The 19,722-nt window shown below is 39.6% G+C and overlaps 4 protein-coding genes across 4 annotated transcripts; 2 read left to right on the forward strand and 2 right to left on the reverse strand.

The window, feature by feature from the left end:
* The first annotated feature begins 7,429 nt into the window (after positions 1–7,429).
* On the forward strand, positions 7,430–8,485 carry LOC124208924. Its single transcript, XM_046606790.1, has 4 exons — positions 7,430–7,528; positions 7,618–7,947; positions 8,027–8,193; positions 8,268–8,485. Exons 1-4 carry the CDS (start codon positions 7,495–7,497, stop codon positions 8,454–8,456), a joined length of 720 nt encoding a protein of 239 aa, XP_046462746.1. The 5' UTR covers positions 7,430–7,494; the 3' UTR covers positions 8,457–8,485.
* Positions 8,486–8,548: 63 nt separating this feature from the next.
* On the forward strand, positions 8,549–11,767 carry LOC124208992 (A-agglutinin anchorage subunit-like). Its single transcript, XM_046606863.1, has 11 exons — positions 8,549–8,671; positions 8,732–8,897; positions 8,970–9,142; positions 9,216–9,804; positions 9,895–10,070; positions 10,168–10,540; positions 10,665–10,846; positions 10,910–11,074; positions 11,160–11,196; positions 11,280–11,464; positions 11,584–11,767. Exons 1-11 carry the CDS (start codon positions 8,549–8,551, stop codon positions 11,746–11,748), a joined length of 2,334 nt encoding a protein of 777 aa, XP_046462819.1. The 3' UTR covers positions 11,749–11,767.
* Positions 11,768–16,450: 4,683 nt separating this feature from the next.
* LOC124208993 (serine/threonine-protein phosphatase 6 regulatory ankyrin repeat subunit C-like) lies at positions 16,451–17,293 on the reverse strand. The gene has a single exon (XM_046606864.1). It carries the CDS (start codon positions 17,291–17,293, stop codon positions 16,451–16,453), a length of 843 nt encoding a protein of 280 aa, XP_046462820.1.
* LOC124208880 (serine/threonine-protein phosphatase 6 regulatory ankyrin repeat subunit B-like) lies at positions 16,729–19,645 on the reverse strand. The gene has a single exon (XM_046606747.1). The coding sequence runs from the start codon at positions 19,097–19,099 to the stop codon at positions 17,462–17,464; it is 1,638 nt and encodes a 545-aa protein (XP_046462703.1). The 5' UTR covers positions 19,100–19,645; the 3' UTR covers positions 16,729–17,461.
* Between the last annotated feature and the right edge of the window lie 77 nt (positions 19,646–19,722).

Here is a 19,722-nt window from a genome sequence, read left to right on the forward strand (position 1 = left end):
TCTTTGGCAGAACAAAAATGGTGTAATGCAACAAGAGGTTGCTGCCGGAATGCATCGACAAACTCGACAGCATGCAGAACGTGATTAACATGGAGGTTTTGACAGCTGTCGACGACGGGCTGCTGGACGTCAAATGGGAGGATTTCAACTTGGATTTTTCGCTGCCAATCTATCAGGAATGGTAAAGAGAATTAAGGCGAATTAGATATTTGTTTAATTTAGTTTTTTATTGGTTGAATTCGGACGTGCGTACAGGCGAGTTTTGCCGGGTGTTATATTCTGAGTTATTGTTGGTAATTGTATCTTGACCCATACAAATTCGTGTGCGTCTTAAAACTTAATTGCCACTCAAATTTATTCGCAGATAGACGGATAAGATTGTGTTCTGTTATGGTTCCAAATTTGTCATTGTATCACTCAGTAGCCTCTTCTTAAGTAACGATAACGCCCGTGCGAATGTACAATTTTTTTTTCGTTGGCTATCAGCGGCTATCAGGTTTTATTCGTGATTTGCGACGTTTTGATGCTGAGATCTGGATGGAGAAATTGTTGGGCCGATTCTTCCAGCTGTTGGCCGACGTATGGATGGAAGATGACAGGAGCTGCACAAGGTAGGAATAACAAGAGTCAAATGTGTAGCAGCAAATCGATTGGCAGTTGCCTCTCTATCACCTAAAATTAACTACACATACCAATAGCACCAATATTCCCATTGGTGAGCGAGCTCTCAAAAATCTTATCTAATGTGTAATCGCCACAACCTCTGGCAGCTGTTTGCTTCATACTCGCCGCAGGTGCGGCCTATTTGGGCGTTGTGTTTCGTCTTTCACAACATTTTATTAGATACACTAAGTAATCGATTATGTCTTCTCGGAAATTCGTGAACTGTTTTCTTATGAACTTATTGACGTCTTAGGCAATGTAGCGAGAGTGGTTTACGTGATGTTTTACCAATTGCATGTGATTCCTTTTTATCTTTTCTCTAGAAAACAGTGACATTTTCTTTTTTTTTCTTCAACTTTAGCCGTTTTTATTGCAACACATGTTCCGTTATTTTTTGGTTGTTTGCTCCGAGTCCTTTTTTAATCATCATCATTGAATTAAAGACGTTTGCGAACCTTATAAGCTATTGCGCGATTTGGGCTGCTGTCGTTATATATATAAGCGCGCGTCATTTGAAAGAGATTTCTGTCCATACTTCTGAAGGCAAAGGAATCACTTTCAAACCTACAAGAAATCAAGAAGAAATAGAAATGTCGACAAGATTCGAGCCATGTGTGTCGATCGACTTTGACAGCTCAACTCTGAACGAAATTGTGACCTTATAGCGAAAGACTGATGGGCATTCAAGTTTTTCTTTATTTGTGATCATCACAAGTCGCCAAATCAATTTTAATTGTAACCCTAATGTTATTTGTTTTTTTGTTTTTTTTTCAGGTGGTGGCCTGAGATCAAGAAAATCTTTTAATTCAGATTCAATGGAGTTTGCTCCTTTTGTTTTGATTCCGTCAGTTTACCCCAAAAAGGAATTCGAAAAAGCAACTGAGCTCCATAGACTCTTGTTAACGAGATGATCCATCGAGTTGCAAACGATTACGTATTTCTCAAAAGCTGTCTTGCCGAGTAAGTTTCATTTCAATTCTGCTTTTATCTTATTTTGTTAAATCCTTCCATTTTCTTTTCATGCAGAACTGTGACAGCTGATCCATTTACTGCACAATTGTTTAAAATATACGCCATCAGTTCAAGAAGAGGGTGTTAGTATGTTAATTGTAATTAAATCTTGCTCTATAGTTGTGTAAACCCTAACTTGCAGTTAAGAATGACTTGATGCGGTTTGCTTCCAAGGCTCATATTTTTATTTTTAATCCAACTTTTTCAGGCTATACATTTAGGATTGCTTCGAAATGATTTCATGCTGGGTGCTGAACCTGGGATGCCCCTTTCCAGTTTTAACCTTTAAACCTTTTTAAACCTAACCTTCCTTCAGTCGCCTCCATAGTTAAAGTAAACGTTAAAAGTTAAACACTGGCTGATCTTTTGACGTTAATTTTAAAACTGGCACACTATTTAACAGGTATGTCATGGAAGAACTCTCTCATGGAGATAAACTTCATCAGGTATTTTATTACATTCTGTTTGATTCTAATATTTTAATATTTACTCTCTAATAAGTGCTGTTACTTCCGATTTATGTTTGCTGGTTTCTTCAAGTTTAGTTACCAGAAAATAGCGCACTGGAAAACCTCTGTGGTGGCATGGTCAAAGCCTGGGAAATGTACAATGAACCTCTGTAAGTTCTTTTCATGTCGCACTTTGAAGTAAAACAAATTGCATATTTTGTTAACGTTTGAATTTCATTTGTGGCTTTTCAGGGCTGTTGTTTTGTTCGTCGAGTCGGATGTGATCTACTACGTCTCTGACCAGAGACTCCAAGCCTTTCAAATCCGCAAGCTCAATCCTAAGATAAGGGTTATGCACCGTACTTCTACTTCGACGGAACTGGGCAGAGGACGGGCTGTGCTTGACGCTGAAAGGAAACTTATTGTGTACGTATTGAAACTTGGAATTGCTGCACTGAAAATTTAGTCGTTAATTTCGGTTCTGATTAAGAGGCGGACAGGACCCGGTTGCCGTGATTTACTTCAGAAATGGATATTCTCCCGATCAGTACATGTCAGCCGACGGTTGTGAATGGGACGCTCGTCTAATGATGGAGCGATCAAAAGCCATTAAATGCCCGAGCATATCGTGCCATCTCGCCGGGACGGAAAAAGTCCAACTGGTCCTGGCTGATCCCGGAGTTCTAGAAACGCTTCTTTGACGATCCCGATGATATTGCCAGACTGATTGTATTGTAAAACACAACAGCATCATCTTTGATTTGAGAATTCTCTTTCATTATTCCTACTAGAACGAAGAAGGCGATCGTGCTGTGCTGCTCGGCCATTCAGAACCCTGAAAAGTACATTCTCAAACCTCAACGTGAAGGAGGCGGCAGCAATGTTTACGGAAATGAGACAATATCATTTCAAATCGTCGCTTTCTTTGTTTCTTTTATTTATTTAAAAACTGATTCGTGATATTCTTTCTCTACAGGTTGGTGAAGTCTTGAAGCAGCTGAAAGGCAATCCTCTCAGAGCTGGTTACATCCTGAAGGATGTTATCCATCCGCCGCTGCTGCGGAATTGGATGATACGACCATCTACTCAGCCCATACTTGTCGACACATCGACCGAGCTCGGGATATTTCGGAGTCGTCATTGGGTACAGACATCTCATTACTAGCTCCTTGTTATTCTAACTCAGTTGAAAAATTCACGATTCAGAAATGCCAAGGAAATCTTTCACAATTCCGTGGGTGGGCACATGTTGCGTACGAAAATTCACACCTCTTATGAAGGGGGAGGTAAAATATCAATTTATCGGTTTGGAATCGTACATTAATAGCTGACCAATGTAAAATTTGTCTTATTATCGGTTTGAAGTATATGCTGGATTCGGAACCTTTGATTTGCCATTCCTCGTTGATTTATGATTTCGTCATTCAACAAATGCAGCTTTTAGTCTGAGCCGTGACAACGTTACATTTCTATTTCACGGCTTGTAGTGCTCTCAGCTATGCTAATAAAATGAATTTTTAATTCTGAATTACGGCGAAGGTTCAGTTATTACCGTTTCACATTTAACGAAATGGTACCGCCGTCTAACTCTAAACTAACTAGGAAAATTTTAGCTTTTGACTGACATTTTTCCTGTTCTACATTTGCCGTTTCCTTTTTTCCCTCTTTCGTGTAAGCCTTTCCTCCTGTTGGCTAATAAAATGCGAAGACATTTTTGAAAAGGAAACACGGTTGTCTGGAGGTAATAGAGAGATTATAAATGAATCCATGATGGCCGACCATTTCCTTACCACTCCTTTTCTATAGGCGGTGAATGGTTGGGCGTTGACAATAGTTCTCTTACGCGATCGAGTTCGGACGACTATTTATTTTATAAGCTCAGCAATGCAAGTAATAGCTATATTGAGAATATTCCAATGTAATATGGACTTTTCTTTGTATCGGAAACGAAAAGGTTTTATCGACGCTGCGACACTTTGATGAGTCGTGACAGAATAAAACGCGGAGAATTGTTTCATCCCGAAAACGTTTTTGTTCGATTTACCCATATCCAGCGAGAACCTTTTTTTTTTTTTTTTAATATTTTTCTACTTTTCTTTTTTTGTAAGCTAATGTTCCATTCCTTTTTACCTTGTGGTAAACTCACTAACCTAATAACTAATTATTTTAAACCTCGATGTGTTAAACAAAAAATATTGTTCGCTCGTATTTTTAAAAGAAAAAAAAAATTACTGTGAAAGTCACTTCTCGGCTGTGTTGACTTCGCTATCCCAGTTTTAGGGTAAAAGTAGTCCGTCCTGTCCGTCTAATGACAACAAACTGAGTTTACAATTCCAGCACTTGACTAGTACGGCGCTGCTGTTAAAAATCGTCTGCTTCTTTTGTTTAAGTTTGACGATTTTCGTCGTGGGTTTCCAAACATTGAACAACAGGTGGACAGTGTTTTTCCACGATGTATCAGGAGGTTTTTCTATTTGTTACGACACAGACTAAGAGGGGATTATTATAGATTAAGGGATTATTACAGATTAAGGATCTATTCTTAGTCTGTGGTTACGATGTGCTTCGATAATTTCTATAATTTAAATTTATAGGGTTATTCTAGTGATTCTCTAAATACTAGTGAAAGAAAATTCTAGTGAATGTAAAATAAGTATAGATAAGGAAAAAAATTTCAGGGAGATGCTGTCTATTATGACAAACTGTCATCTTTTTGGTACCTGTAGACCGACTGTTTGGCTCACCCATGCCACACAACTAAAGTAATTATGCAATCCATGTTTCAACAAGAAGGCTATTTATAACACAATAGGATAGACCCATTTGCTTCACTGATTGTCCGGTAAATCGTCTAGAAAATTCTTGAAACTGTTGAACCAAGTATTGAACTGCTTCCATTTTTTCGCCTCATTTCACTTTTTAGATTCCTTCTCTTTCTCTAATCCTTCTGCAGTGAGTGTGGAATAATTTGATTGTTCTCCCCTACCATCACCAACACTGCCTGCTGTAGAGTGTGCCGAAATCCAATTCTTCTCAAAGAAAACCAGAGGTTCTATCATTTTCCATTTGAATGTTGAGCTAACCATGACAATTAGATTTTAAAAAACTTTTTATCGCTTGACTGTTTGTAGGCAAAAGGAAAAAAAAACTGGTGTGAGCCTCTGCTTATGACTACGCAATTAGGAGTGATACATTACTGGAGTGAGGCGGCTCTGAGGTGAGAGCCACTTCCTTAGTTTCATTGTCTGGCTGTTTTTTTTCTCTTCTTCCAATGATTGAGAAATTCGTAGAAATGTAGACGAGCTCCATTCGTCGTACCAAAAAGTATATATCTCATTTTTTTAAACAGAGTGCGGAAATGTGTACGTGCACCAATGTGACGTCAGCGGGATCTGGTGTTGTTGTCCAGTCTCCCGATTTCCCCGCTGTCTACGGGAATTATTGACAGGAGGTGCGCAGCAGTCGTCATGGTCGTGCCAGCAGGAAAGTGAATCCGTTTGACATTCACCACCATCAATTTGGAGATTGACAAAGCCTTTGTCTTGGTAAGTAATGCATCGATTTGAATCGATGGTATTTCATTCAATTCTAAGCCCCCATTTAAACCGTACTTCAGAATGATACTAATTAATATTGTCAGTAATTCGGTGGAATGATCTCAGAATTTTAAGTTTGACTTCTCAGGTGAACGAGACAAAACTTGAAAAAAAAAATGACACCATGGGAGGGCTATGTGTATTCATTCGGGATGGGCTACGAAACTTTTTTATCTTCATTTATCTTTTATCGTTTATTATCTTCAGTTAAGTACAACGCTAGATTTTTAAAAAAATAGGCTTTCAACACGAATGCAATAAAAAAGCCAAGAGCTGGAATACCCCAATCCAATTTTGAAATGTGACGTCGGGCTCAGATGACTTAATTAAACCTGCCACGCTTTGCGTTGAATTAAACTTTAGATTGTTATGTACATTTTAATTCAAAACGGAATTACAGAGAAAAGGGAATTTGACTAACCGTTTTCAAGTGTGTTGACAATTCAATGCGACAACATTGATTCGATTGTAGCAGACTAGAAGTCTGGGACTGTAGCCGAACGATTTCGGTCGACAACTGTCGTAGTTGCCATTCGTTTGTTTCGAGCGGTAAGTTTAAGGCAATCGGTGGGTTGCCACACGCAATTTACTGCCAGCAAACGAGAGGGTGGTGATGGGGGGAGGGTCTTAAATTTTGCACAGCTGGTCCACCCTCCCACGGTCCCCACAAATTTAAGGTTTTTTGTCTACACACACATGTAAAATCGGTATCATCTCTTATGAAATTAGATCAGTGTTTAAACATGTTGATAACGAAATTTTGTATTCTTAGACAAATTCTCTCGAAAATATTTAGATTTTCTATTCCTTGATTCGACAAAAGTAAGCAGGATCGGCGTGGTTTGGGTTTAGCCATGATTTGACATTCAGCATGGTTCATATTCTCCCTCTTAGCTTGCCAAGAAGTCAAAGGTATCATAGATATTTACAGGATAATGAGTTAGATATTTGAAGCTTATTTGGATGTGGAGCTTATTATCTTATTCAGAAAGGAATTTTCATATCGTTTTATTCCAGTCCCCACTGAGCATATTTTTATTTCCCTTCACTTCTGTGTCTGTGCAGCTGCAGCTGCAACTGCAAAAACAGAGAAACGCTCATTTTTTTTTTTCGTTTTGAAATAAAACGCCCGTCAGTTGGTGGCTTCTTTTGTTAGCCAAAAACCTGTGGGACTAATGCGAGTTCTAAATTACCGGAGCGTTTGCAATTTTCATGTTGGAACCAGGAAAATTTTGACAGTTGCGTGCCAACTGTCTATCCCAGGCAGTTGTGGTGTTGGCCGAGAGTGTGCGCAATCGTCGTTGTCATCGCGTTTTGAACGCGCCCAAACTGCGCACTTGGAAAGTGTAGCAAATGGGAAAACCTTACGACCAACGGGAGCGAGAATTTTTTCGACGACGTGCCACTCAAACTGCTGACGATATGACGATATTCAAATCTCCTTTTTTCCTTGAATCGATAGAAAACTTGGTGCTAGTTTAATTATCGATATAGAAAATCGTGATGGGTATAAAAGGCGGCCCTTTTGGCGTTCAAATTCTACTCTCCAAACTGTCGAAAATGAAATCCTTTTCTATTTTCTTCCTTCTAGTCATCTCGTTGGCTGTCGCTGCGGTAAGTTGTCTCCCATTTCTCGTTTTATATTTAAAAAACTAAGCTCTTTTAAATAACTTATAATATTTTGACCAACTTGTTCGTAACAGGAGATCCAAACAAAAAAGCAATCCTTTAACCCTTTGGCAAGCCGCAACGTTACCGCCATTTTAAATGCGGAAATGGCTATTCGATCGCTTCCGTCCATCGGCAATGGTAAATTAAATTTAGTTGATTAGAAATTTTTGAATTTTTAAAGGCCACTTCTAATATACCCTTCATTTGTACATAAAATTTCATTACAGTTTGTCGGGACCGATTTTCAACGGCGGCCAACGGGACCATTCGTCCCACCATTTCTAACACAAGTAACGGGCAAAGGCAGTGCAGCTTCTTCATCAACGCACCCGCCGATAAACTCATCCAGATGACCTGCTCGGTCGTCAGTCTGAAAAGTTCGGACGCTGAATTAGTCATTTACGGAGGTTCCGAAATCAACGTCAATCCGCCCGTCGTCAATCGCATTTACACGTCAAGGAGCAACAGCATGTTCCTGTTTTCCAGGGTCGACAACACGGACTGGTTCGACTGCAAATGGAAAATGATTCCCGTCTCGCAAACAACTGAATATCAACGTAATTATTTTTTTTTTTTAGGGAAATTAAATTTCAGTTTAAACTTGATCTGATTTGTCAATTTTAATTGCATTTATAGTCTGTCGGGATGGAACATCCGCCACTCCCAACGGGACCATCCAGCGATCAGCGGACGATACCACAGATACAAGAATGTGCATGTTTGCCATTGCCGTTCCATCAGACCACCGAATTCAGTTGAAATGCTCCAATGTTGCCCTCAGCAGTCCTGAAAATTATTTACAGGTAATTTTTTCGTCTACATAAACCACAGCATTTTCGTTTTACTGATCAATGTTGCGTTAATTTCAATTCATAAGTTCCAAACGATTTCCGAAACTGTGATAGCCGATCCACCTGCAATGAATCGGGTCTACACTTCGACTAGCGAAATCATTTACCTGTTTTCTCAATTCAGCAATCAAGACTCTTTCAAATGCCAATGGACGACGGTTATGATCCTACCACTGACAAATGATAACAAACGTAAATATTTCATTTTTAATTAATTCTGGTACAAGTTTTATTATTTTCCCTTTTTATTCTCAAAGTATGTCGGGACAAAATCAAGAAATCTGCCAGCGGAAACATTCAACCGTTAATGCCGACGGCTACAAATGTTCAACCGAAAACGTGTTCGTTTATCATCAAAGTTCCTCCCAATCAATTGACTGAAATTTTTTGCCCAGTCGTAAATTTTACTAACCCAGGAAGTTATTTGCAAGTGAGTTTTGTGATTTCATTTAAGTTTTCAATTTTAACCATTTTTGTATGATTGATAAAGTTCAGCGGAATTTCCGATTTAAACATGGCCTTGACGCCGCTGGCCAACCGAGTCTACACTTCCGGCGTCAATTTGATTTATTTGAACTCTCAAATTGATGTCAGTAAAGATTGGTTTAATTGCACATGGTCAGCTGTTCCGGCTCCATTGACAACGGATTTCAAACGTGAGTCCTAAGAATAAATAAATCAACAAATGATGTCAGAATAATTCTTAATTCGATTTTTAATTTGTTAAGTCTGTCGCCATGGAGGGACATCGTCGTCCACTGGGACCCTCCAACCATTTTTAGAGGATCTTAAAACGGGAGAACCGAGAGAATGCTATTTCTTCATTGAATTGCCTTTGGATGAGAAAATTGAGATTTCGTGTTCATCCATGAACTTGTCAAGTCCTGGAAGTTATTTGCGGGTATCAATGAAATCTATATCTATCCCGATATTTTTACTCTTTACCTATTAATTTTTTTGAATTTCAACGACAGGTCGTCGGTGTGTCTGATTTTGACGAGAATTCGCCCGTAGAAAACGGAACTTATTTGTCAAATGACGCGAGCGTCCTTGTGTATTCCCAATTCAACAACGGCGATTGGTTCAATTGCATTTGGAAGTCAACAACCAGCCCTGTTCCAATGACGACGACCTCGGCCACCTCAATTTCTACTACACCGACCTTGTCCGGAATGACGTCTTTGGGGTCTTTGTCAACATCAACCACGGGATTCGCCCAAACGTCTGCCAAGATTTACCCAACAACAACAACGACTTCCACGACAACTGGAACCCCATCAACAACTTCAAGCGCCAAGGTCACGACGACAGAAGCTGCAACTTCAACGCCAACATCAACCATCTCGTCGACAAGAGACCGCACCACTACCATTGCTGATCAAACAACCTCAACAACAAGATCATCAACAACGGAAACGACGACGCAAGCGAAGACCACAACGGCGACCACGATTCCTTCAACTATTATCTCATCGAAAACGACGGCCGTCACCAGCTTATCATCGACGCCAAGCACTACAACTACTTTGCCGGCTGATTTGACTTGTGTGAGTCCTGATCCAGGTAACGCATTAAACGAATTGTTTTAAATCTGACTCGTCTAATGTACGCACGAATTTCCACGTCGCTGACTGTCATTTGGGGGACGTGAAGGATGCGGATTGGTTTGTGGCCCAGTGACGTCAACGGGAGGTGTTGTGCAGACTCGCAATTTTCCCGCCGACTACGTGAGTTCATCTAATTGCTTCGCCATTATTAAGATAGCAGCAGGAAGTGGAATCCAATTGACGTTCACCCACTTCAATGCGGCGCCTGGCGACTTCGTCACTGTGAGTAATATTACATTCAATCATCCTAGCTTATTTTATATATGGAGCGGATTTCATAAGGCGCAAGAATAACAATGAAATTTGTTTCTCACCTCAGGTTTACGATGCACAATCCAGAACATTAATGAGCCAGACGACTGGAAATCTTTTTACGCTACCAGTTTTAAATACTTCCACCAACCAAATGAGCATCAATCTTATAGGCCTTCCTAGTCACACACCACCTGGACCATATAATTTGCGTGCGACTTTCACAGCGCTAGTCTCGACTACTACCACCACAAAGCCAGTAACAACCTCCACAACAGCAACAACTTCCACAACAGCAACAACATCGACGACAAAGCCAAGTTCTACCACGACAACGACGGCCAGCCAGTCCAGCAGCACCTTGAGCTCAAGTACAACAACCAAGGCTACAACAACAACTCCTTTGCCGACTCTTTTCAGTTACACCGTTTCTGATCCAGGTAATAAACTTGATTCGATTGCCTTACTAACGTGAGATTGAAACGACGCAATGAATCGTAATCTCTTTCGTCTAAATTGAATCACGAATCTGCACGCCTCTACCAAACATTTGCGGGAGCGAAGGTTGCGGAACTATGTTCACCAGTCTGACATCAACGGGAGGCGTCTTCCAGTCTCCCAACTACCCCGGCGACTACGGGAATTATGCCAGGAGTTGCAATGCCAACATAACGGCGCCAGCAGGATGGATGATCCAATTAAACTTCACCACCTTCAATGTGGAGATTAGCAAAGCCTTTATCTATGTAAGGAAAAGACAACGAATTTCAGTGTTCTTATGATTGATCCAAATTTATTGACATTCTCAGGTTTGGGATGATATAAAGCCCTTAATGGAAATTGATTATTCCGGAAACACACATCTTTCCATATCCGCGATAACAACCAACGCAATGCAAATCTTGTTTCAAATGGAAAGCAGTAGTAAACCCAGCACCGCCATATACAATTGGCGGGCGAATTTTTCTGTGACGGTATTTTTCATTTCATAAATTGCATCCACTATTGCCGAGAAATTTTTCTGGTTTGAAACGTTCGGCCATTTTATTATCTCGACAGAGCCAAGGGAGTTTCTGTTCCCTTGAAACGGCAGCAGGTAATGCGCATATTCATTCGTTGAAATCATTTGAAATCTAATTTGTTAACGGTCAAAATGTCGATTTAATTGCGGACGCGAAGGATGCGACAACATGTGCACCAACGTGACGTCATCGGGCACAGGTGTTGTCCAGTCTCCCAACTTCCCCGCCGACTACGGGAAATTTGACAGGTTATGCCTAGTCACCATTGTCGTGCCAGCGGGAAAGAGGATCCAATTGAAATTCAACAACTTCAATTTGGAGACTCAATTCAGTACTATTTTCGTAAGTATGGCATCGAATTCAAATCGATGGTATTTCTTCGCTATTCTAATTAAATTGACTCGTGTATTTTTCAAAATATTCGTTGGTGGAGTGATCACAAAACTTGTTTGACTTTTCAGGTTCAAGACAGAAGCTCGCTTTATTTGAATGGTTATACCGGAAGTACTATCCCCCCGGTGTTCACCACAGCATCCAACTTAGTGCATTTGACTTTTAACAACGTTGGCACTAGTATAGCCCACACCAAAACATACGGTTTCAAACTAACTTACACTGCTGTGTGACGGTAATATGGCATCTCTTCTCACGACAGTATCATAATTTTAACTGTTGATAAACGACGTTTTCATTTTCCTAATTCTTGAGCAGACGTAGATATGCAACAATACAATCCCTCGGCTGACCATTTTAAAATAACAACAACAAAGGCCGATGAAATCAATTGCTTTGCTTGTCCTTTTATCGAAGGCAGTCTATAGTCATGATTCAACGAACTGTTTAACAGCAAACAAACTTCCTCCAGTAGTCACAAAACTAATCAGCATATTATATCGACACTCGCTGTGCTTTATAACACACAGCGCCGTGAATTAAAATGATTTTCAACTATTTCTTATCATCTTATTATCTTATTAAATTGGCAAAAAAATAAAGTTATTTAGCCCCTAACTGTCAGCAGCAGCAGTTCTCTATATTTCGTTGTCTTCTCAAGGACTCAATGGTAGTTGGCGAGTTGTTTTGTGCGTTCGTGCTGAGATCTACTGCCCAATTAGCTGTGTTCGTTGGAAAGTGTATCAACTTTAATGGCGAGGTAGCAATCTTTGTGTTCCCTGGCAGCCCAAAATGTGACTAGGTTCAGTTGCAAATGAAAACAATTCAGGCAGGAGAGAACGACATTTGCATGATGAATGGGGAAGGCCATTGGTTTTGTTTTTAATGTTTGCTGACTTGTGCTATTTTCAAATAGATTTTTGATTGTCTAGTGATATATATTTCTGTTGAATTGAACGTTAAAAAGTCGGAGGAGGGGAGTTAACACATCACCAAGTGAATCACGGACTGTACTGCTGTAGTTGCTGCTGAAATTCCTACGGTGCGTACTAGTGCGTGTTCCTTTTTTTTTAAACTTAAAAATTGAATTTCATTATCAATTGTATTTTTGCAGTTTTGAAAAATGCGCCTTTCGATTTTAAAAAAGTAACATTAAGTAGAATGGCAACACCACATGATGTAGACAAATATGGCTGCCGGTGTCCATGCGTGAAGTCGTAAATGTCATAGTCCTTTTCCTTGCACTTGCAGTAAAATAATAAGTTTGAAGAAGAAAGATGAAACCTTTGGCTGATCTCAAGAAGCTGTAGAAGCTTCTTGCTGCTTCTAGTTTGTGTATTTGAACTAAAAAAGGATGATATAAAATATTGTACATTAAAAGTTTAAAAGTGATGGCTTTTTTTGTAAAATTCTGGGTCTTCTTTAAAAGGGCTTTCTAAATTGCACCATTAATCCTCAATGACCTTGCTAAAAAACTTGTAGTAGTTTAGATATATCGACTACAAACAACATGGTTGGATAGGTTATGTACTACTGATAAATAATAATCAGAAATAGATATCTTGTGATGAAAAGTTTTACTAATTTCTTTTTTTTTTTTAAGGTCATGATATTTTACGAATCTGCTACTATTGAAGCTCAGTTTGTGTATGTTCAAGTTCTAACTGCAAAGTTAAGTAACATTTTTTTGCAATGATAATAATTATATTTTAACTGATCTGTTCATGTCAAATTTCTTTGCCGCCAACCATTTTATACCATGAAAGAATGAGTGGAACTCAAGAGGATTTGATAGCCACCACGTCCACCACTTGCATTTGCATGCTAAAATGGAGACAATCTAAGATTGATTGACTTGAGGTATTGCTTACTGTTGCTATGATCTTTTGCCTTGTTGAAAATCATTGACATATAAACAAACCATGTTTCTCTTTTCAGGACCCTCTTTCACCACTGTTTCGTAGAATCCAGTTGTAGCAAATTAAGATTTCCCTCAGCAAAATTGAAGGACAAATTTATTTAATTTGCTGGAGTCACTAAATGAGATCAAGGAAGTTTTCATTTACTCTTCTTTCAAGGTAAGAAAGTGTTAAGTAACCGGTACATTCTATTACAATCTGTTGTTCTCACCATTCGAGCTCAGTAGTGTACCACCATTTCTCACTCATCTGTGGGTCTCCAGCATCCAAAAACTGCTCGGTTGTTGGTGTCATGCAAGAGTTGTGGGTAACTTAAAAAAATAGTAAAATTTATTCTTGTTTGTTTTTTATCCCATATCTGGTGAATTTGATAAGCTGTTTTAAAATGTCTCGTTTCTCGTCGTCTATTGTGTTAATTTAGGTTTCATGGGGAAAAAGGAGTCAACCCATCACACTCGCACAGAGCACATCCCACTGTTCAGTTTGCTCACCTTTTTGCTATTATTTTGACGGACGTTGACAGGACTTCGGCGTGAGATGCACCGACTCTGAGGTAGGAAAAACACATTTTTTTTACCGTATTATATCAATAATGAGTTTTCATATTTTATCTGCGATGAGAGCAACTTCCTTAGTTTATTTGCGTGGCGTTTTTTTTTTTCCTTCAATGGTTGAGAAACTCTTGGAATGGCGCGTATGTTCTTTTTGCCCCATGTCTGAATGAATTGACGCTTTTTTTAAAGTTTCCGTTTGGTTACAAGGTTTAAAAAATGGACGTTGACGTCTTACCAGTAGTCCACAAATCGCTCGTCTCCTCAATAAAAAAGAAAGTTGTAAAATTAAAAACAATTCGAATATTTTGCTTTGATAACGAGGGAATCTTGGTTATGACGATTGAATTGATGTTCCATTCAATCGTTCAGCTTTTGTTTTTCGGTTATCAAAAGTTGACCCTTTATCTGACGCCTACTCTCTGTGCATAAATGTAATGCACACGTTTAATAGCATCGGGTTATTTCACCGAAATTTTTGTGTGATTTTTTTCTTGTTCACATCTTTCACTTCTAGAGATAACGAATTGAAATCATTATCAATACCTTGTCTGCATTTGATTTAACTGCCCTTTTGATTTGAACTCGCCGTATTATCTAGGTGTGTTTGGGAGACCCATCTTTCTTTTTATTATGGTGGACTTAAGGAATCTTTGGGAAATGTTATAAATGAACAAATAGGCTATGAATGTATTGATTTTCCCCCCCTCATTTGATATTACAAAACTATATGAAACTAACAAGCAAAACCATATTTTATGTGGCGTATCCGCGTATGTAGTACTACAAGATGTGGGTTGTCGTCTCCCTTTTGATATTCCTCCGCTCCGTTTTCTCTCAAACGAGTCCGCATCACGTGTTCGATGGAGCATTAACGAGGTTGTAATGCTCTTGATTTTGTCTCAATGATTGAACATCCACCGCTACCTATTCAGCAATATGAAGGTGGTAGAATCCTTTCTTGTCATCAGTGCTGGGATCGGCTCCCATTATTTGTACCAGGTGACAAACAGGTATATGGCATGGCTGATTTCTATTATTGCGTAATATAGGTGTTTCGATTTTCAACCACGTTGGCGTGGCTCTCTCCGGTATTGACACAGATGGGTTCCGTGTAATCACTTGAAGCGAGTAGCGGCTACTTTTGTCACGATAATTTAGATCTCACCCTTTTGTTTTTTGTTTGTTTATCAATCGCGATGAAGCAGTTGTTTCGTTAACTGCGATTGCGGTGCTGTGATAAGCACAATCTTTCCAGCAAATCAATTTGTATCGTTTCTATCGTCGATTGCTGTGGTTTTGTCGGCCTCTAGGAGACTTTAAATCTTATCGCTTCTTGCGTTGCGAGATCAAAAACAGATGGACCATCTTTGTCGAAATCGTTAGGATTTGCTTCTTTGTCTGTCAAATATTTATCAGCGTTGTAGTTCGACTGCTTCTTTTTCCTATTTTCCATCGCTTCGGTCGCTTGGATGTTAAGCTTTTTGATTTTCATGTATATCTGTTGGCGAACATGTCTGCCACTGCGTGCCACTGGAAGTGCGTTTTTGTACATGTACGGAAGGCAGCGAACCATTTGTGTTTTTTCGAAAAGACAATCGCCTATTTGAGCGGAGTAATTCGACGTCAGAATCTTTTCCATAGTGCATTTTTTTTTTTGTAATTTTAGACCGCCTTAATCTTGTTCGCACTGGTTATGCTGAGCGAATTTCAGTGCTAACGACAGTTTGCCCAAAGGAATGAAAACTCCGTCGTTTTAGTTCAGTTTCCAAGTGAAAAAGAACCCGAGTCGTTTTTCAAATCAATTTGACCGTGTTTAATCGGTTGCTTGGCATGGCGTGAAGGTTTCGTGATAAGCTTTGCTTCGATGTCCATTTTTTTAAGTATGTTTTCGTTGCTGTAGCCTTTGAGTAGATTTGAATTTCACTGAAATCTTGCCATTAAATAAGAACTCGCGAGTCAAACATATATTCTGCGAGTCAACGTTGTTCAATATATTGTAGATTTTCATAGTCACTAGTAAAATTTTTAAAGACAATGTTAGATGTAAATTGAGAAATTGGATTTGGCACCTTCGTCTTCGTGATCAGATGGTGATAAGTATCCGCTGAATGAACTTTGCCAGCACGAAATGCTTGTCAGATGCAGTTGGAAACTAAAATCATAATCGGGCTGACACAGAGGATACGAACCTTTTTGATCTGAAATTGTAGGATTTACTTACACTTTTATCAATTGTATATCGGGTTCAAAATGGAGTGTGTACATGGTGTTTAAATTTTTACATCGGTAACCTTGTCAACGAAATCATGATACAAATTTAAAATAAACATAGTCTCAGGGTTTGTTGTTTCAAATGTGATGGGTCTCATCAGAGAAATTGAAGTTTGATAGCATGGAGGTTTAAAGAGAAGTAGTTAAAGAAAAGTATCGATTAAAAGCATTTCATCTGTAGCCCTTAAAATTTAGAGAAAATACTCTAAGATGTAAAATGACAAAACAAAACACAAACTGATTGAAATGGAAGAATAGTCGAAGATATAAAAGCCAAAGATAAAAACTAACAATAAGATGAGTGGACCTGGATTATGTGGAGGTTTCAATCGACTTATAATTTCTTTTTTGAGTCCATACTGGTTACGTTTGGCGTAATTGAGTGCATTTCGTCCAGAATAATATAAGGAATTGACGTCGACTTGCTTGTTGTTAAGGAAGACATCGATGATTTTGGTATTTTTAGCAAAGAGCGCTGCATAATGAAGTGGCGTGCGACCAAGTTTGTCTTTTCGGTTGGGGTCTGCTCTCCTTTTGAGTAAATGTTTTGCCGTGATCTCATTGGAGGCGATGGCGGCACTATGTAGAGCAGTCATTCCATCGTGATTGTTCCAGTTGTCAATTCTTTCGTCGCCTTGACTTTGTTTTTGAGCTTCCAAAAGTAAATCGATCATCTCCGTGTCGTCTGAATGATATGCTGCCAAATGAAGTGGAGTGAGGCCATGGCTGTCCAACTGGTTGGGTTTTTCTCCCCTTTTGATCAAATTTCTTGCGACATTGTGATTTGATGTACATGCGGCCAAATGAAGCGCAGATCTACCATATCTGTTAATGTTCACGTTCTCGTGTTTTAGAAGTAAATCTAATACCTCCGCGTTATCTGCGTGTATGGCGGCTGTTGCAAGTGCACTTCTCCCTGTTACATTACGAGTTGTAGGATCGGCCTTTTGTTTTTCTTGAAAAACCATTTCCTTTCGATTAGAAAAGGTTTTCTCCGAGTTTAACAGAGTGAATTCCTTGTCTAACTTTGCCATTTCCTTGGTTCGCTCAAATAACCTGGCATTTCCGAAATAAATTGCAAGGAATAGCGGATGCCATTTGTACACGTCCGTAAGAAAATGTTTTAAATCCAACATAGGGTTTTGATGGGAAATGTTCTTAATCGACCCGTTTTCTATCAAGATTGTAACATTGGGTTCAACTTACTTTCGATTTTTGCCTCCGCACTTGTTTTTGACTGCGTCTGTGTCACGGGATCGTTGGAGGACAACGTAATTCACGTTCCTCTCCAAAGACCACCAGTGTTCTCCGTCCTTTTTGCTAGTGGTTTTAAAAACGAGAGAAAAAGCTCTTGTTAAATACGTCGCTGAATTATTTTTGCTTTGGTGGTAAATTTCAATTTCTGTTATTTGGGAATCGTGATCGATGTCGTTTAAAAGTTTTATGCTTCCAGGCATTTCGGATTCAGCAAAGTTGCGTTGTTTCCTACTTCCTGTGTTGACAATGTACCAAATCAACACAGAATCGGATATTTCGCTGCCTTTTCCTGGTTTGAGGTCAGCATAAGGGACGTAGAACAGTTCTGACGAATGGGAATTCTGCGCTAAAAGAGAAGTGAAAGTGTCATTAGTAAAGTAGTTGTGTAGATCCCAAACGAGAGTTTTCCAGATGGAGATATGCTGCAATTCAGATTTGGCTAGTTTCAGTAAATTGCATTCTTCGATTACACCGCCGTCGATTTCTTTCACGCGATCGATAATTTTTGTTCGCAATCCGTACGTGTTTTTCTCTGCGTAGGCGATAACGTTTTGCCCAAATTCGTCGCATTCACGTAGATTCACCTTTCTATTATTCAGAATAAACAAATTGATCGTGTCCATGTCCTTTGCACAGAATGCAGTCACGTGAAGTGGAGTAAGACCAAACGTGTCACGGCGGTTGATATCGGCGCCTTTTGCCAACAGGTGACGAGCGGTTGTGACGTTTGACGCCATGGCGGCATGATGGAGGGCAGTCACGCCGAATTTGTCGCAATCGTCAACGTCTAATGTTTTCCGAAGGAATAGATCGATAATTCTCGTGTCTTTGGCGTAGAATGCCGCCACACGAAGTGGCGAGCGGCCAATCTGGTCCAATCTTTTGGGATCTGCTCCGTTATCTAATAAGTAACGAACGATTTCGGTGTTGGACGCCATGATTGCGTGGTGGAGGGCTGTCGTTCCAGTTGCATCACATTGGTCGATGGGAACCTTGCTTAATAAAGAGTTAACAATTTCCGTTTCCTTGTTGAATTTGACCGCCATGTGTAGTGCGTTCCTTCCTTTTTCGTCGCACTTACAGGGATCGGCTTTCATTTGCCCCAGGAGATGTTGAGCCATTTCAGTTTTAGAAAAGAGAATGGCCAGGTTGAGCAGAGTGAAATTATTGTACACGCCGTCGATGTTGTACTGTCCGTCCTGCTGGATTCTGTCGAACAATCCGGTGTGTCCCAGATAAGTTGCAAAAACAAGTGGATGCCAATTTGAAACATTTGAAAGGAAATTGATAATATCTGACAGGTCGGGGTTCCTTTCTTCAGCAGATAGAGCGGAATAGGTGAAGTCGTTCTCGTATTCGTAACTTATTTTCGTGATATTTTTCATGATTAACGGGATGACGGACTCGCAGCGAGACAAGTTCCGTTGGTATTTGGCATCTACAATCATGTGAATCCACAATAATGTTAACAATTCTCTCATACAACCTTTGCCTTCCAATTTTTCGGCTATGAGTTGAGTTCCTTTGCGCGTTTCCCCTTTCAATTTATTCTTGACTTCATCTTTGTGGCGGGAGCGTTGCATGACGACTGCGTCTTTCGCGGTCTTTTCCAATGACCATCAAAATTCTCCATCTTTTTCACTCTCAGTTTTGAAGACGACGAAAATGTGGAAAGGTTTAGCTGAGTCAATAATATTAGTATGCGTACCATTTTGACGATTAGTTTCCACTTGAATAATCTTGGATTCGTAGTCGATTTCTGTCAGATTTTCCAGCAACTTTTCAATTAACATATCTTTGATGAACGAATTTTCAATATTGAAATAGTGCAAATATTGAATTAGATCAAGTTCAGATATTTCTTGACTGCAGTTCGTTGGATTTTCGGCTGCACAAAGTATGAAGAATAACTTTTGCTGTTTCGAATTACGCACAAACATTTTTAGTAACGAAAGATCGTACATTTGAAAACGAAATGAATTTATTTGGTGAAATGCTTTTTGTCTGGACTCTGGAGCTAGCTGAGAAACCGAGCGTTTGTTGTGAAATTTTACTGCGCATTGCCTGTTCCCCTTCTTTAGCAACAGTGACACGACACGACCGACACGTAGCTTTAGCCTGAGGCTACGTCTTTGGAAAGGGATGCCTTTCTAGAAATGTTGAAAGGGTATCAGAGCGCTCGCCTGTCTGGTTGAGATAAGATTTT

Source organism: Daphnia pulex, chromosome 12 (genome assembly GCF_021134715.1).
Source record: "Daphnia pulex isolate KAP4 chromosome 12, ASM2113471v1".
Classification (NCBI taxonomy): domain Eukaryota; kingdom Metazoa; phylum Arthropoda; class Branchiopoda; order Diplostraca; family Daphniidae; genus Daphnia; species Daphnia pulex.

Bases quoted from the DNA above. Each gene is read 5' to 3' on its own strand.
- LOC124208993 (XM_046606864.1), bottom strand. From the start codon at position 17,293: ATGGCAAAGTTAGACAAGGAATTCACTCTGTTAAACTCGGAGAAAACC.
- LOC124208880 (XM_046606747.1), bottom strand. From the start codon at position 19,099: ATGCAACGCTCCCGCCACAAAGATGAAGTCAAGAATAAATTGAAAGGG.
- LOC124208924 (XM_046606790.1), top strand. From the start codon at position 7,495: ATGGCTATTCGATCGCTTCCGTCCATCGGCAATG. The intron at 7,529-7,617 runs GTAAATTAAATT...ATTTCATTACAG, and splicing joins GCTTCCGTCCATCGGCAATG to TTTGTCGGGACCGATTTTCA. The intron at 8,194-8,267 runs GTAATTTTTTCG...TCAATTCATAAG, and splicing joins GTCCTGAAAATTATTTACAG to TTCCAAACGATTTCCGAAAC.
- LOC124208992 (XM_046606863.1), top strand. From the start codon at position 8,549: ATGCCGACGGCTACAAATGTTCAACCGAAAACGTGTTCGTTTATCATC. The intron at 9,143-9,215 runs GTATCAATGAAA...TTTCAACGACAG, and splicing joins GTCCTGGAAGTTATTTGCGG to GTCGTCGGTGTGTCTGATTT. The intron at 10,847-10,909 runs GTAAGGAAAAGA...TGACATTCTCAG, and splicing joins TTAGCAAAGCCTTTATCTAT to GTTTGGGATGATATAAAGCC.